This window comes from Copadichromis virginalis, linkage group LG17 (assembly GCF_057382275.1).
Source record: "Copadichromis virginalis isolate Kocher_CV1m ecotype Utaka linkage group LG17, C_Virginalis_male_GT1.1, whole genome shotgun sequence".
NCBI lineage: Eukaryota > Metazoa > Chordata > Actinopteri > Cichliformes > Cichlidae > Copadichromis > Copadichromis virginalis.
The window spans coordinates 5,113,155-5,130,739 of record NC_140634.1 but is presented as its reverse complement, the minus strand read 5'-3'; the positions used below and the strand labels follow the sequence as shown (position 1 = coordinate 5,130,739).

Below are 17,585 nucleotides of genomic sequence, written 5' to 3'. Positions count from 1 at the left end.
TACGTAGCCTCAGTATTGTTTTAGTATTTTAAATGTTTACATACAGTTTTCAGCAATTAAATCCTTTACTCACTAGTAACTAAATGTAGACTCGCCAACAGTCTTTACACATGCTCAATCACAGTACTAGAACCACCTCAATAAATGGTATTATAAAAATATATATAATTTTATTAAATTTAAATAATTGTTGTTCAATTTACTCCACATCCGTAACACACCGAACGCAGGAAGTATACGTGGTGCTAATCGTGGCAATCAGTGCTAAAGTGGGAGAAAATGAAGCAAGAAACAAGAGTAAAACAAAACAAAATGTTCAGTGTTTTATTTAAAAACTATAAACAGTCACCAAAGTAAATAAAGCCAATCTCTAACAGACTGTTAGGTCTATGTATAGTCACACATCCTACTGACACTGCAGAAATGAGGATGGTTGGGTTGCCCCGGTCAGATGCTAATACGACAGGCAGTCATAAATGTTACACAACACACGGTAGAGAGGACAGTCTGAGGACGTGAGCCGGAATGTGGCATGGTATTAAGAATGAAAAAATAGTACAATAAAACTCCACACTATATTAAGATAGAAAAAAGTAGTGAAGAAAATATCATACCTGCACATAAAGCAAAGAACACAGGAGAAAACCTGTATAAAAACTCCATGTATTTAAACCAATTTACAAATACAAAAAAATTTTGGTACGCGCACTGTGCCCGTACAATGACAAAACGCTTACAGTGGATATATGTTACTTGTTTGTGTGTCTGTGTGTGTGTGCCTGTGTGCGTTGAGGGGAGGGTGTGCGAGGGAAGAGGAAGGGAGGAGAATAACTTCAATATTTTTTTTTCTTCTACAAAATGACATGAGATATATTATTCCATACTCTTTCAGCCAGCAAAATGAGTTCTACAAGGTATTATAATACAAAAAATGTCACAGTTCCACAAAAAACTGTTTTCCCCCTCCCTAAGCTTTACAGCATCAGTACCTTTGCAGAATTATTTACAGGTTTTTAAGTACATTCATCCACTGCTGAGTATAGAATCACATTAGATACAAGTGACCAGGGATCATAAAAAAAGCAAAAAACAAAACAAAAACATACTACTTTATTCAATCCTGCCAAAGTAATGCTTCTATTACTCCACAGAGCAAGATCTCCAGTGGCTGCATCGGCATGAAAGAGGATCTTCTTTATATATATTCACAACATATTTACAAGATTCTTTTTCATTAATTGTAATGGTATTTATTTCAATAATAAATAAGTGAAAATATATTGACTCAAGTAAGAAAACCAAGCTACCAAGTGTCTAAAGGAAAAAAAACAAACAAACAAACAAACAAACAAAAAAAAAAAACAAATAAAAAAAATTCTCTGCGCCAGTTGCCAGCCGAGTCCTCCTCCACCTGACCCAGTGGGACACCTTCAGTAGCCCTGCCCCTTGCTCGACTCCCCGCCCACCCGTAATCTTCAGTCAACCGCCGCTCACGCCACACATGAGCTCACGTGACAGAGAGAAAAAAAAAAAAAAGAATTAAGAAAAATAAAACTTGAACAGAATGTGCTCGTGTTTGGGGTTTCGTCGGTGGAGTCCCGTCGGTGAAGCAGTCTTAATGAGCTCCCCCTGGTGGACAGCTGGTGGAAGACCCCATGGCAGTTTTTTTTTTTTTTTTTTCACCCCCCTTTGTGTGTGTGTGTGTTTGCATGTGTGGAGATGGAGGGCGGGGGTTGTGAAACACAGGTTCAGCAAGGAGGGGAGGGGCGTGGTTTGGGGCGGGGGGGGGGCCGGCAGACGTGGCAGAAGGAGGGTTCCTTGTTCCGCTTCCCACCCTCTGCTCTCCCCCTGCGGACCCGCTACGGCTCACCGGCGGCTTGCTCCTCTCGTCACAGGAGAGGGACGGGTGGGTCGGTGGGGGATCAGAGAGTTGTAGAGGTTGTTCTTTTGCCGTCAAGCCTGGAGCGAGCGCGTCAGTTCGTAAAGGCATTTGGCGAGCGTGGTGGAAACCTCCATGTTACTTAGCGCGAGTACGGAGAGGTGAGTCTCATGCCTCTTTAACAACCTGAAACAAAGAAGAAAAGCCTTCAGCCTTTTTTTTTTTTTTTGGGGGGGTTATGCTAAATTCACTTAATGCAGCAGGTTACTCACGTGCGACCACAGTCAGAGTGCTTGGCGATGTTCTTTAACGTTAAGGCAGCAGTAAGTCGTATGTGTTTGGTCACTGGTCCCTCTTTCTCATCCTAGGGGAGGAAACGGTTAAGAAATAGAGTCACGTACTTATACACTAGGACATAAATTATGATCAAGTATGCTGACACTTTTGCCAGCAAATAAAAATTAGATACAAAATTTTCGGAACGGACGAGATCCAATCAGAACTAGTAAGTTGTCTAGAAAGGCGGGACAAGTTTGGAAGTGATCCAATCAGAAGTCTGCCCTCAGGATCAGTACACCTGGCTCATGAAAACATGACAAAATATCAACAGGAAGAGAAGAGCAAATAAGAACTCTCATCTTAGTTGGTGAATAAGTTCAGATTTAGTCTATTATAATCTTATGACGTTTAATCGACTAAAACTACCTCAAATACCTCAATCATGACTAAAAGAAAACAAGTGTCAACTTGAGCTTCTCCAACCCCTCACAGAATAGAAAACTACCAAATTCCTTTAGCCTCAGATTTCCAGTCAATCATAAGCAGCAAGATGATGGAAGCTTCAGAGCAGCTTAAGCCCTCCTCAGTCAAACATAAGAGTGTGTGTGTGTGTGTGTGTGTGTGTGTGTGTGTGTGTGTGTGTGTGCGTGCGTGCGCGCGCATATATGCAGGGAGAGATGAAGGTAGGCGTCAGCCTTGTTCTACTCACAGTGAAGTCCCTGAAGACCAGGTTTCGAGAGCCTCTGCGTAGGGCCATGAGAGCTGCGCTCGGATGATTGACGATTGCTTTCGGTGCTCGTGGTGCCGGAGTGCTGCCTGCCGCTGTCGGGGTCCTTCACAACACATCAGGCATTAATATTTTTCGAGCAGCGTGACATTTCCTTCTATGTTGAACATGATTTGTCTTTTAGTCTTACACATTATGATAAACAGAGACGGGTGTACATACTGGGAAGAAGTCTGATTGGGACTTTGCGCCTGCTGCTCCTCTAGCTTGAGTCCGGCTAGCAAAGCCTCTCGAGAACAGTGCTTATCCTGGGAACACAAGGAGCAGAAGCTTAATTTCTTTTTTTTTTTCTTTTTCTTTTTTTTTTTTTTTAAAGCCACTATCAAATAAGTAACAGCTAAAAAGTGCAAGAAATAGAAAGTAAGGAAATTTACCTGCAGATGTGTGATGAAGGACAGTCTCTGCCGGGGAAAAGGTTCACACCCTTCCCACAGACACTGCCCTCCATACACATCTTTCCCCCCGTGTTGCGTTGCTGCGTGGTAAAACACTTGGGAAGGTGTTTCAAACCACCTGAATAGGAGAAATTGGGAATAAATGAGGAGAAGCCTGAAAAAAGCTCAGTGAAAGTTAACAAGAGTGTGAATGCCCGTACCGTTTACAGGACTGCCACAGACACTTAAAGTTCTGCCCTGCTTTCCGGCTTTGCTCTGGCGGCACTGCGGAGGCTTGCTGTGCTGGGAGGTGAGGGCTGTGGTTACCCGCTGGTGCAGGCTGGGACGTGGGGGGCGGGGACGGGATAACAGCAGGCTGCGGAAGAGAGAGGGTTTCAGAAAAGCTGCTCCATTAGAAGAATGCTGCGGGCAGCATCACAGACAGCAGCTCATTTCAGCGAGAAAGAAACGAAGGCGTCACGATTGTTGGCTGAGATGTAACCACGGCCGGCTAATGGCAGGAGTTGTTCTCTCAGCCGCTTTGCTGTGGGAGGTGGGTATCAGCGAGAGCCACATGGTCTTAACTGGCCTCACCTTCTTAACCTCCAAAAACTCTGCGCTTTCAGAATTGGGTTTTCTGGTCTATGAAACTATGAGAAGCTTTACACTGAGCAGCAGCTTAAACGAGCAGGGTAACCTGTATCCACCTGCTGCTACTACTGTCAGACATTACTCTTATCCTAATGTAATGTGCACTCAAATTGTATACATACAGTTACAGCGCCAACTTAAAAAAAATAAATAAATAAAAAATCTTAAGCTACTAGCAAGAACATAATGAGGGAACCTTTTTACAGTGTTCTAGGGCTGTTTGATATAACGATATATATCGGATGACGATATAAAAACGTCTATCGTTTAATTTTACGCTATCGTTTGTTTCGTGGTGTCGCAAAATAAACTGTTTACAGCAATATTTTTTTCATCGTTTTGATAGTCACAGTAGTGGCTATATTAATTTCTTAGAGTTCTCTCTTTCTCTTATATTTTAATATAACCAATATAATACGGACGGACAAGCGCCTGTTTTTATGCGTTGTCGTTAGCAACAATGACGGTAAAACCATCGCGTGTCCGCTTGCTTATTTTCCACGTAAACCTTCCACGTAAAGCTCAAGATCCTGTTGAGACTTTTCAGAATAAACTGAATCATGTGAAAGAGTATGCAGAGTATTTACGGCAAAAAACAGCCGTCAGGTGCTAAAAAATAAACCTTAGACTCAAACGTTAGAACAGAACATTTCCCCGCAGCACGCTGTGTAATAAATACTCAAAGAAAACGGCAGCCGTTACAACTTATGTCTAAAATGTATCGTTTCATGCATCAGTTAAAAACACTCGACTCTAGATAAAGGACGCCCAGTTGGAAACACTTCACGCAAGTCGAGCTGCCCGAGATTCACAGAATTTACAGAAAATGTTAAAGATGGCGCTGGCACGGCTGGCAGCCTCAACCCAATTTCCCTCGGGATGAATAAAGTATGATCAATCAATCAATCAATTTATGTCGTTATCGGGACGATAGATGTCTTATATCGGGATATGAGATTTTGGTCACATCGCCCTACAATGTTTTACATGACAGTCATTGAAGCGTCTTATAGTACTTCACAGTCACAGAGATCAAGAACAAACATAATTTCATGCATTTCAGGCTCATTTGTCATCCAGCAGAGGCATCTGGTATCATGTATTTGGCAAGAAAGAAAGCAATGCAGAATAAAAAGCAAATGTTCTTCCAGTCACTTTCTCTGCCCATCTGTACCATGTTTTGGAGCAGGAGATTTGAAAGAGTAAATGTAACTTAAGTGAAGCTGACACAGGATTTAACAAAAGACAAGCTACTGACAAGACTTGCTGATACAAATGCTTTAGTATTTACTTAGCGTGACAGAAAAATCAAAACACATTTTTGTGGCAGACCTAACACAGTCACACTACGAGAAGACGGCGCGGATAAAAGCGGTTTGTGGCGACACTAACCCTACAAGTGACTCACCGCTGTGCCAGCTGCCTGTGTGGGTGAGCAGTTCCTCTGCTGAGTGGCGTTCTCTATTGCTACTTTGGCTACTGTGCTTGGGTCTGTTCCTGCTGGCACCGCCACCATCGTGGCACTGCTGCCGGCGTTGTTGGGGTCGCTGATGGTGATGATGCGAACTCCCACTTTGTTGGGGATCCCCGAGGATGCCGTTGTTGCGCTGCGGTCCTCGTTCTCGGCCGGCCTCTTGAGGCCTCGAGCCTCGGGGGCCACCCCATTAGCAGGAGAGCCTGCAAGACTCTGGGAGGTAACAGTAACAGAAGGAGGGAGAGATGAATTGGGGAGCAGTTGCTGTCTTAGCACAGGCGCAGCATGGGCCAGCCCCAAAGGTCCATTGGTTAATTCCGAGGGGGGCCTGTTGCCTATTGCCTGGGGTCCGTTGGCCAGGCGCTCAGCCTGCTGGGCTTTGGCAGTGTCCTGCTGCGGTGGAGGAGGACTAGGAAGAGGGGGATCTGAGCTGTTGGCTTTCTCAGAGGGGCCCACCTCCCCATTCCCCCAGTACTGTTTGGAAGCGATGTGATTTGGAATGTTTTTGTTAAAGTTGCCGCCACTGTCACTCCGATCAAAGTCACACACCCCATTGACAAGAGTCTTTTTGGGGTCGGGGATTCCCTCGGGAGGGGTGTTTGGGCCTGGAGAGAGAGCCTGCTTCCCGTTAGCAGGGTGACTCTCCGTAGCGGGGCCATTGAGTGCTCCCTGGCTGTTCCCTGAGTGGTATGGAGGTAGATTCGACTCCATGCACTTCCGACCATTTAGCAGCTTGGCACCTTCCGCAACGTCACCGTTACTGGTTTTGCCCTTGGAGGCGTCTCCTTCTGCCAACGAGGAGTTCTCCATCACCTCTATCTTCCTCTCATGGACGTGCAGCCCTGTGGCATCTTTGGCCTCCTCCTCCTTTTGACAAATGATTTTGTCTCCTCTGAGTGGAGCTGGCAGTGGCGGTGGCGGTGGGGGCGGCGGCGGAGGTGGAGGAGCTGCCGGGGCATGTTGGGGCACAGTTCCAGTTGAGAATGGAGGAGGAGGGACACCTGGGGCCACAGCTCCCTGGCTGACAGCAGCAACAGCAGCAGTAGAAGTGGTGAAGCCAGTGTTGGGGACCACGGTGAATGTGACTTGTCCAGGAGGGGCAGGGCCCTGAATGATAGTAGCTCCCCCTGAACTGCTTGCAGAAATAAGCTGGCCTGGCAAAAGCTGAACCGTCTGGAGGCCCGGAGCTCCAGCAGCTGGAAGCTGACCTGGAACTAGCTGAACATTGAGCTGCTGAGGTTGAGACGAAGGATTTTGGGTGGTGTAGCTTGTCTGATAGATGACCGGTGAACTGGGGGTTATCGTGTTGTTGGGAGGGGGCACCTGTGGAGCAGGTAGGATTAGCTTTCCTCCTGGAGTAGAAGGTCCCCGCTTTGGAAGCAGTAGCTGTTTGATCAAGCTGGACTCAGTGGAGGTAGGCTGAGAGGAAGGAGGCTGGGAAATAAGCTGGAGAGGTGGCTGTTGTTGGTGCTGCTGTTGATGCTGTTGCTGCTGCTGAAGCCGTTTCATGGACAGTGCGTGGCTGACAGTTTGACTGGGCTGGACCTGGGTGTTGGAGTGAGAGGTGGGAGGTGGGCATGGATTGGAAGAAGCCCCGGGTTGCCCTGCTAGCTGGATAGTTTGGGTGCCAGGGATGGCAGAGGGGTTGGCGAGAACAATCTGGTGGATGGCAGGGGTGTAGGCTGGGCTCTGCTGGGGGTTGGGACTGACTATTACTACACTCTGCGCTTGCTGCTGAGGCTGCTGGTTGGGAGTAGCTATCGTAGCTGCTGGTCCACCTGACTGGTTTGGAGCTGGTTTGGGGGCGATATTCTGAAATGTGACTCGTGACCCCTGGGAATTGGGCACGCTTGTAATACTCAACCCCTGAGCAGCTCCCACCTGGATGGAAGAGGCGGGTGTGGATGCAGCTGCAGCAGCACACTGAGGTTCTACCTGGGGAGCTCCACCCTGAGGCCCAGACAGAGGAGGTGTTTGAGGCAGGGGTGGGTGCTGAGTCACGCCTTGTACCCTGGCGGTGAGGATATGGCCCTGTGGTACCTGCTGAAATAGCGTGACAGGTGCCCCAGTGGGGAGCATGGGGGAGTGTTGCTGCTGCTGTTGTTGCTGGGCCGCTCCTGGAGGGGCGGGGCTTTGAGGGGCGTGGTTCTGGGTGGCCGGTGCTGATGTTGGAACCTGGACCACTGGACCAGGCCGGACCTGCTGTGGCTGCAGTGCTGCCAGAGGATTTGGTGGCATCTGTGGAGGCACCTGCGGGGGCACCGGGTGTCGGGGAACAGTCGGGTGGCTTACGGCAGGAGGTTCCTGTGCTGTGGAGGCCATGGATGGGGTGGAAACACCGAGGTTGAGGCTGGGGCCTGGAGGCCGGACGAACTGGGGCCCGGGAGGTAAGCCTGGTAACAAATGAACAGAGAAATACAAAAACATTGAGGAACAGGGTGAAACTCGTGTCCTATTTACTTACAGTATAAATCAGTAAATAAACTGCCTCCCATGACCTCCAATTAACGCAAGGAAGACATTTCTGTTCAACACACATCATCGTTTGATTAATCACCCCGTAAGCCATATTTTGTGATTAAAGTTTCCCCATTCAGCACCAGCTGTAGTGTCTGTGATGTTCAGAAGCGCCCCACAATTTCAACAAAATCCTTAAAACAAAATGGGAAAGTGTAGTTTTGGTCATTTGGGCAGGTTTTGCACCTGCAAAAGAGAAAACAGCAGTGCCTGTTCAGGGACAACTTAAAAGACATGTCCTAAATGCATCTCTCTCACACACACACACACACACACACACACACACACACACACACACACACACACACACACACACACACACACACACACACACACAGAGAGAGAAATAGCATGTGTGTGTCATTTTGCTAGGGCCAGTTCAAAACAGGCAGTTTGTGAGTTGCAGCATTCTCAAGAAGCACTTACACAAAGAACAGTGATGCAAGTGTTTAGTTAGCACAAACCACTGACAAATAAGAATTACAAGGAAGAAAAATATGTCCAGCTATCTTTAGAAAACCAGTTTGAGTGTTACACAATTAAAATGATTAAATGTCAGGGTTTTTTTTTTTTTTTACAACCCTCACAAGGCTCGTTTCAGGATCATCTTGGTTCTTGGGTTAAAGCTCGAAGTAAGTTTAAGTTAGTGTAAAGACTTCAAACTTAGATATAAGACTCTACGCTACGAATGTAATTCAAATCAGTTAAATCCGTTATTCATTTAGCGTCAAATGAGTCATACGGAGAAAACAATCAGACGACCACTTTTGGGCAAGCGCTTGGCAACAGTGGGAAGGAAAAAATAAATAAATAAAATGAAATAAAATACAACTCAGTCAAACAGAACGTTGGGAATGCATCAGTAGAGCAGCAGACACACTGCTTACAAATCAACTTTTAGCCAAAAGATGAGAGCTGCTCATCCAAACAGCCTCAAAGTTAGCATTGCGCTAATGCAGGCCCTCAATAAATCTGCCAAGCTGGATGTGGATCAGGCAAACAGTTAAAGAAACAGACTGACACGTTACAATAGTTATCAGCAAGAGTGTAAAAGACTAGCTCTAAATAATGTCTTCACTGTTCATTTCATGACCTGACGCAGCAAAGCTGCACTCTCTCAATTTCACTAGCCAGGTCCTCCAAGTAACTTCTTTTCCTTTGATCGTTTCCTCAATATATTTGCTTTTGTAATTAGTTCAGCCATCTCAGTCCCAGCGGTACCAGCTCTGCTCTCTACAACCCCGCCAGCATCCACCTCTGCACTATCACTATTCTGGTGTGTGTTATAGCTCCTATGACATTTAGATGTTTTCTGAGTTGTTGACCAAAACCTTTTTCTATTTTTTCCCCCTCTCTGAATCCCATCAAGTCTGAGCCACAGGCAAACAAATCATAAGGTCAGCATGTAAAGTGAGAAAGCAAAAGCTGGCTCTGTGTACAGGTTTATGTGTAGCTTTTATGTGAAAGTGATTCACTGTTATAGCTTTACCTGGGGGTGGGGCCTGAGGGTCTCCAGGTGCATCGTGTCGGGCTGCTGGAGGTGGCGGCGCCGATGCTGCTGCTGCTGGAACCGGCTGTTGCTGCTGCTGAGGCTGCTGGTAGTACAGCTGGATGGGCAGGGGGATCGACCGCCGCCTTAGCCCCACCAGGAGGATCTGAACTTGCCCGTTGGCCTTTGGCTCTTCTTGCCTCCGCATCGTGTGGTTGGGGAACACAGTCCTGTGGTGGCAGGAGTAAAGACACCCATAGAATTCTAATACTTGATTTGTGTATCTACACATCCATATTTGACTAAATCAGACATTTAAAGCATACAATTTTCACATTTTCTGGTCCTTCAAACCTTCAAGAAACTTGTGTCCTACAAAGCTGGAGGATGCATGTAATTATTACTTAAACTGATTTATTAAAGTTGCTCTATAAAATGAGAAAACTGTAGAGAATCTGTTGTGGCTCATCTCTGTTCAGAACACAGACATTAAGTGGTGTTTTACACTGGAGCAACATAGAAAGGATCAGACAGGAGGAGGAATCAGGACTGACCGCAGGCATTTGAGAAAGCCGGTGGAGTTCAAGATGTTGCTGCGGCCCATTTTACTGCATGTGGCCAGGTACTCTGAGTACATTTCAGATCGAGACACGGAGCCCTCTGGGTTCGTCTCAAAGTGTGCATTTAGCCTGTTTGGAAGAAGCAGACAGCATCAACGGAGAGGGTTTAAAGCGGGGAGACACAGCAGCTCCTTCCTCACACTAAACTCTGTTTTTCCTTTATTCAAATTAAGACTGTGCACGACTAGGAATACATTCATCTCACCACTGCAGTGTAAACTTCTCCCCGTCCAGTTCAACAATGCCAGGCGGAGGTTGAGAGGATTGAACTGAAACTCTTGTTACTGAGGAGATAAAAATGGAAAAACCCATTTACATTAGAAACTGATTTAATGCTACAAACTGCACTGCAAAGCAAAAGGAAAATATGCACCGACTCAATTTCAAGAAGGTAGTGCTACCCAGGCTAACCACTAGATGGCAGCAAAGTGATAACTTTGCAGTAGCAGGCCTGCAGAGTACAACTTAGGAATGACACTGCCAAGGTTAGAAGGGTTTCTCTCTCACACACACACACACACACACACACACACACACACACACACACACACACACACACACACACACACACACACACACACACACACACACACACACACACACACACCCCCCTCTGAGGAGTTGTTGCAGTTGTTTTACATGTGCACTGCCTTTTTCCTGACACACAGACGCGTGTGGTAAAAACGCAACCCCGCATTTATTTTTAAGATAAATCAGTGACTTTCTGAAGTGTTGCATGTTTGTTTTACTTAAAGTTTGTATTTTTCTGTCTGCTTCAATGCACTGGTTTCACCACAGACACACAGAAAAAGCTCAAAAACATTTTACAATAGCTTCTTGAGTTGTTTTTTTTTTTAAACTGTGCCCCCTCTGCCATGGAGAAATCTGCAGGCCTGCTTTGAGTACTCATTGTGTAAAACCTGATGTAAAATGATGCAAACAGACTTCTGTTTGGTTTCCTGTTGGGTTCGTGCTGGTGAAGCTGCACTCCAGTAACTCACACGTACAGCTCACAGTTCTGAGGAATTATCCGATACCCTCTATCTGTACAGCACACCAACGACAGAGTAATCTCTGGTGGATTTAGTGGTGGTGCTTTGAGGGCATTTGCATTATCTAGACGCCTTTCTATGCTCTTTTTGCATAAAAACTCCTCTTCCATCTCGACCCCTTAGTATCAGATGAAAATGATACAAGGCAATGATATAGGCATACCAATTGTATTGACTTAAATTCCAGCTCTTAAAAGTTTTGATGCCGTCTAAAAATATCTTGTGTGAAGATTTTGAAAAAGGCCAATAGCGATACAACAGCTGTTCTTCAGCAAGCATGGTGTTTACTGCTACGTCAGTCTTTGTTGCCAGCAGCACATGGCTTCTCAGTAGTTTGGAGACACTATAGAGGATCAATGCAAAACCCAATGAGGTTACGGATCTGATGTGCCAATCAGATCCGTGGTTTGATCCCTGGCTCGTACAGGCTGCGTGCTGAACTAAGGGCAAAATACTGAACCCCTTAACTGCCCCGGATTCATCCATCAGACTACAAACACTCTATACAAGAACCATTCCATTTACCATAACATCTACTAAGAAACAAGCTAACTGCTTTGAGATGGGTAAACATCAGAAAACAATAAGAGGAAAATGTGGAAAGACTTCACGAGTAAGCAGGAGAAAAACGAAACCATTCCTCTTTAAAAAGTATAAAAAAAAAAACCATCAAAGAGGCTTGTGTCCTCTCTGTGAAACACTGCTATACACAGATGTAATTACTCATGTTTGCAGAGGTCTGCAGGATCTCTCACAGCTCTTCATCAAGTTCAAACAGGAAACCCCTCCACCATCTCCTCTGTGTGTGTCCAGCGGACCTCTTTTGACTGTCCTGTCTCAAAGTCTGCTTGTTGTTTACAGACTCTTACAAGCTGTACAGTAACGACCTGTATCTGCACTTTTTCCCTGGATGATGCAGCTGGCATAAATATTAAGTTGGACCCAGAACGCTGATGTATGACTGACAGCCTAAGACCAGGTGAACTAACTGACAGCTCTATCTCAGGTGGCCACACTCAGCATCTTCACCATTTCCATCTGTTTGCTCTACATCACACCACTGAATGCAAATCAAAGCAAAACAAGCTCTTTTTAAATCTCCCCTCTCACTTCCGGGTGTGACTGTATTAAGCCATTCAGCTGTGTCAGACCACTGCTCACCTGGTGCTGGAGCTCCCTGCACGGCCGCGGGTACCTGCTCGACCAGCTGTGGTCGGACCTCAGCTGCCTGGTCGGCGTTCGCCTGATGCTCAATCAACCGCACCGCTGTTAGGGCGTCAGGTCCAAACGTATGAAGGTCTACAGATACTAACCGAACCAACAAGTCTGAGCAGGAGAAGAAAGAACATGGGGGAAAAAAAAGATTAAATAATGAACTGTGATTCATGAACAGCTACTTTAGTACAAGTCCTCCTTCTTGTGGCTGCTCCCTTTAGAGGTTGCCTCCATCTGACACCATCCCCAGCATCCTCATCTGTCACACCAACCCTCTGCATGTTCTCCTTTATCACATCCATTAATATATTTTAGAGCTGGAAATGAGCCTTCTTTAACAGTCAGGCTAGCATGACAAATTGGGAAGCAGACATTACCACAAGTGGCCTCCGTGAGTTATAAAGCACGAGGTAACGGTCGATTTGTACCTATGCTGTGGTCAACGAAGGCGATCTTGCTGCATGGGATCTCTCCGAGCTGTGCCAGCAGGTATAGCACCTCCAAGGAGGCCATGAGGAGCATGAGGTCCGGCAGGGTGAGGAGCAACATGACCTCCCTGTATGAGTCCTGGTCCACGTACTCACAGATTAGCACACCATTGTCCTCCACTTTGCTGAGGTTACCCAGGATCTCCATGGCTAAAAGACGCACAAAACACACACGCAGTTAATTAACCCATGATCCTTTGTACACAAAAATACTTTGCTAGAGGCAGAAACTAAAGTAGCAAACACCTACCTCTCATTTTGAGAAACCTGTCCCTGGACATCAAGCATTTAGTGATCGTGTGAAAGATCAGATGTGTCGTCCGAAAGTCAACGGGATCCAGCTGGAGCTACAAGAAGTCAGACAAGATTTATACAACGGTGCCACCATCACTCCAGCAAGTCAGCTGGCAAGACCTGCAACATTCATTAAAGACGTTTTACAGTGGACTCGCTGCCCCGCCGTGCTGAGAGCAGAGGAGGAGACAGGAAAGCCAACATTCAAATATTAAGTGCACTCAATCAAATCAAAGCACAAAGTTACTGTAATTTAAAAAAGAAAAAAAAAGTACAAGGACACATGAATTCCATGATGGCAGCCACGATGTGTTGAGTATAACATATTAGGAAAGAGAAGGTGTTTGAAAATGTTTATATTTACATTCTTGCAGTATCGCATCTAAAACCCATGACTCAAGTAATGACATCAAAAGCTCAACTGTCTCTGTGATGCACACAGTTTCCACTAAATATGGGCCACACGGACATGTTTTTTATACCAATAAACATTCAGTTTAAAAGGAAACAGGCCGTGGCCAGTGGCCAGGCTGTGATGCTCACTGCGGCCACAACTCAATTTGAAATATTTCTGCATGTTGAGTCTTCAGTATTTGTCTAAAGCCGATAAAAATAAATAAATATGAGAATTCACCCCGGTCTAATAAATATGTAAATGTTATGCTGAAAGGCCAACAGTGTGGAAATGATGCTGATACACCATCTGTTGTCGTTTCTCCTGGAAACCTACAGCTACAGCTGATACACCACGTGTCTTCTAATGAATCTAGTAGATATGTCCGCATATTTATGAGCAGGAACTAATTTAATCATTAATCCATCTGATTTTGGAAGAATATAAGCATGTTAGGCTGTTCAGCAAGTGAAAGTTCGACAACAGTCACTGCTGATTTCCACTGCTGAAGTCCAGGAGCTGGCAGCGGTTAAGCTACTCTGGTATTCTTTATTTTTTGTCATTTATACACTCACAGGGCGTTTTATTATTAGGGGGTACCGGGTGGGACCTCCTATTGCTTCAGAACTGACTTAATCATTTTCAGCAAGGTGCTGGAAACACAGGCCAAAATCACTGTACTGGATCTTGTGGCTGTGGAAACCTATTTGAGTGCAGCGAACTCATTGTCATATTGGAGAGTCCAGTTTGAGATGATTTGAGTCACTGTGAACTATAGCCTCGGTTTCCTGTTCTTTGCTAACAAGAGTGGCTTCTGTAGCTCATCTGCTTCAAGGTTCGATGTGTCGAGCTTTCAGAGTTTACAGTCCATCAGCAGTCTCTGAAATATTCAAATGCCTGTCTGGCACCATCAACCAAAAATAATAATACAAAAAAAATCACCTTCCTTCACTATTCTGACGCTTGGTTTTAAAGCAGGTCATCTTAAACATGCCTGAATGCTTAAATGAGTTGCTACTATGTTATTGGCTGATTAAATAGCTGTGTCAGTGAGCATGTGAACAGGTGTACTTAATAGCATGCATGGAAGTAATCCTTGCCTCTACTAAGGTCAAAACATGAAATCACTTAGCTGGAAATGATCCCAGACTTTAAATATGTGGCTAACTAATGTCGGATACACCCGTCACGCTGTCATTTCTTGCATGCCACACTGGCAGCTTAAGAGAGAAATTGCAGATTGAACTGAGTCTATATATTTTTGCTGCTGTGTTTTGGTAAGGCTACAAGGGGGAAAAAAACCCAACAACACCTACACAAATCAAATATAGAGCACTGCTTTTACTACAGCCTAACATGTGCCACTTCAATGAGGCGAAACCCACAGCTCCACAGATCTGCTGGCCACAGATGCTGCTGTTATGACTGGACAATCGCTGCAGAGGGGAGGGGTTTAGCTAACACATGAACTGCACTGAAGGACGCCATCACACTAACATCAACTCAACTTGCTGTTCTCAAGCTCCACTGAAGTATTTTGGGTAAGAAATGACAACTCTGTGTGTCACAGTGACCTACATTTGAAAGCAAATTTCCTTCATTTCTTGTTCAGCTTAACTACTTCACTGATCTGACACATATCCCTAACACGGGAAAGGGTACCTCCACGTGAAGCTATTTTTAGCACATTGTACCATCACAAACCCACACCTACCTCGGCAGCCACGTTGCCCAAAGTGTCCAGTCCGAGCTGTCGGAGTGAGATGAGGTTACAGTGGGCGCAGAGCAAAAGGAAGCGCAGGCACGTTCGGTTGGCCGCCAGCAGCTTGACGTTGGCCTCCTCGAAGGAGAGGTTACGCAGGATGACGGCAATCTGCAGCACCCGCTGGGCCTCCATGTCGCTGATGCCCGCGGTCCGCGGAGGGTGGAAGAGGCTCTGCCAGCGCTCCGCGCACGACGTACCATCTGCAGAGAGAACAGGAACAACTTACAGCGGGTGAGGGTATAAGCACATAGTGTATGAATGGGAGGGGTGCTCAAAGGAGGGACATGTGTACTGTATAAGTGTGCATTTACCTTGTGCTGGGTTGTTCTTGTCCCAGATCAGCTCCCTGACTTCAGCGTCCTCCACCACCTCTTTCCAGAACTGTGAACAAATAGAAGCTCTTAGCTGTGCGCTCCAAATTCAGCTAATAATTCAGCTGGATCCAAATTCAGCAGCAGTGGGTTTTTGGGATGGTCAGACTGCCTCGAACAGCCCTAATAAATCCGCAGCTACCACAGTGTGAGCATAAAAAAAAACTAAGCTGGGGTATGAGTAAGTCAGTTAGACTTACTTAAGGAACAACTTTAAAAAGAGGGTGACCTCTGTGGTTGCAAAACAAACTTGAACTTTATAAAAGTGCAAGAAAGAAAAATGACCATACAGCTCTCATGATTTATGCTAGTAAACATTGTCAGTGGCATAGATCAGATCAGCTCACCGTGAAGCTGTAATCTGACACAAGACCTGCTGCCAGTCTTGTGCATGATTGAAATATTACAAAAACAGCCTGGCTCAAGACTTTTGCATAAGACTGTACAGTTTCAAAATAAATAAAAACAAGTCTTCAGTAAATTCAGAACAACCTGTAGATGTATTGTTGATTTGAGGTCAGCCTTCCAACAGGATACAAAGTATCTTTGACCTCACTGTGACCTCGTGACTTGGAGCCAAAGTAAAGCCTGTATGACTGAGGCAAAATTAAATCCTACAGTGCATTATTTGTCTGTCCTGACTCGACTTTTATGCATGCCTCTTAAATCGACTGAGATCAAAGTCATTTGACCTCCATTCTGTCTTAAAGATGCCTCAGAGAAATCCCTTTGTCAGGATTAAGTGCTGGATTCCTGCCAATCTTCACACTGTACAGAGTCACACGTGCTCTGTGGCTTCTCAGTATAAGCAGCGCACATTTAGCAGGAAAAGGTCGGAGAACATTAGACTTTTTGTAAAAAATAAATTAAAAATGTAGAACTTACCCTGACGAAGTCTCGGGAGGTTTTCTCCTTCCAGTCCATCCCAAACACCCCAGAGAAGCTGCCTAGCGCTGCAAAGACACAGAGGGATGTTAGAGGGAGCGCCTGGGCTTAGCATGGTATTATCTCTCTCTTTTCCCTTCTTCTTCAATTCCCCTTTGACAAATTATATTTAGGGGTTGCTAAGAAGACAGAACCTTTGATCCTAGAACAAAGAGGTGAGAGAGGGGAGGCGGCAAACTGGGAAAATATTTGGAGATTCATGCCCACAGAATAATTGCTCCTCTTTAGGGAAGCACAATTAAAATGAAAATGCTTTTTTACTAAACCAAGGTAAACAACCTCAGTCTTTTTATCTAAATGTTATAATGCTACTGTTCAGTATGTGAAGAGCTGAGGAACGTACAGTCATCGAAGACGCCGGCGTGTGCCAGAAGCAACGTGACCAGTTTGGGGTCCTTGTCCAGCTGCATGGCGTGCTTGCTCTCGTTGGAAAGCAGCGTGCAAACGTTAACGGCAAAGTCCACTTCATTGGGTAGGCCCGAAAGGAGAGACAGCACCAGTTTGTTGTAGTCACATGGTGGAACGAAGTCCGTAGACAGTCCATAGCTTTGGCGGAGATAGTCTGAAGGGGGAAAAAAAAAAAAAAAAAAAAAAAAAAAAAAAAAAAAAAAAGGAGAATTAAATATCAGTGAGGTGGGAGAAATGTCACATACCTGCTTTCTATAGCAACCTCAAGCAAACAAACTCAGTTGAGGTTATACAAGTGCTGTACAGGTTATACAAAACATATTTTATACATAACAGTCACAGAGTCACAATAAACACACTAAAAAATCATCTAAAGTAAATAAGGCTGTTTGCTCTTTAAGGTGTCACCACCTTACTTAACAGATCCTGGATCGTGAAACTGATTGGAAGTCGGAGTGAGGAGACCAGCGTAGGTGTGATGTGATCCGGCCGTTTCTCCCCGTCAAAACACGAGCTGCTGCAATTTAGTGCAGCCAGGCGACAAAATAACGAGCGATCAGAGCCAACATATGAAGAATGCCAA

The 17,585-nt window shown here is 45.4% G+C and overlaps 1 protein-coding gene across 4 annotated transcripts in view; it reads right to left on the bottom strand.

Moving 5' to 3' along the window:
- Positions 1-310: 310 nt before the first annotated feature.
- arid2 (AT-rich interactive domain 2) overlaps positions 311-17,585 on the bottom strand; it is a 43,768-nt gene continuing 26,493 nt past the window's right edge. For all 4 annotated transcript variants that reach the window (XM_085436161.1, XM_085436162.1, XM_085436163.1 and 1 more), the window contains exons 6-22: positions 16,938-17,156; positions 16,535-16,602; positions 15,590-15,659; positions 15,228-15,478; positions 13,076-13,172; positions 12,766-12,975; positions 12,284-12,448; positions 10,276-10,354; positions 10,005-10,139; positions 9,451-9,680; positions 5,379-7,837; positions 3,541-3,695; positions 3,320-3,458; positions 3,108-3,193; positions 2,868-2,991; positions 2,152-2,243; positions 311-2,065 (exon numbers count right to left, since the gene is read on the bottom strand). In XM_085436161.1, the coding sequence (XP_085292287.1) occupies positions 1,954-2,065; positions 2,152-2,243; positions 2,868-2,991; positions 3,108-3,193; positions 3,320-3,458; positions 3,541-3,695; positions 5,379-7,837; positions 9,451-9,680; positions 10,005-10,139; positions 10,276-10,354; positions 12,284-12,448; positions 12,766-12,975; positions 13,076-13,172; positions 15,228-15,478; positions 15,590-15,659; positions 16,535-16,602; positions 16,938-17,156 (4,691 nt within the window). In that variant the 3' untranslated portion in view covers positions 311-1,953. The remainder of the gene's footprint in view (positions 2,066-2,151; positions 2,244-2,867; positions 2,992-3,107; positions 3,194-3,319; positions 3,459-3,540; positions 3,696-5,378; positions 7,838-9,450; positions 9,681-10,004; positions 10,140-10,275; positions 10,355-12,283; positions 12,449-12,765; positions 12,976-13,075; positions 13,173-15,227; positions 15,479-15,589; positions 15,660-16,534; positions 16,603-16,937; positions 17,157-17,585) is intronic.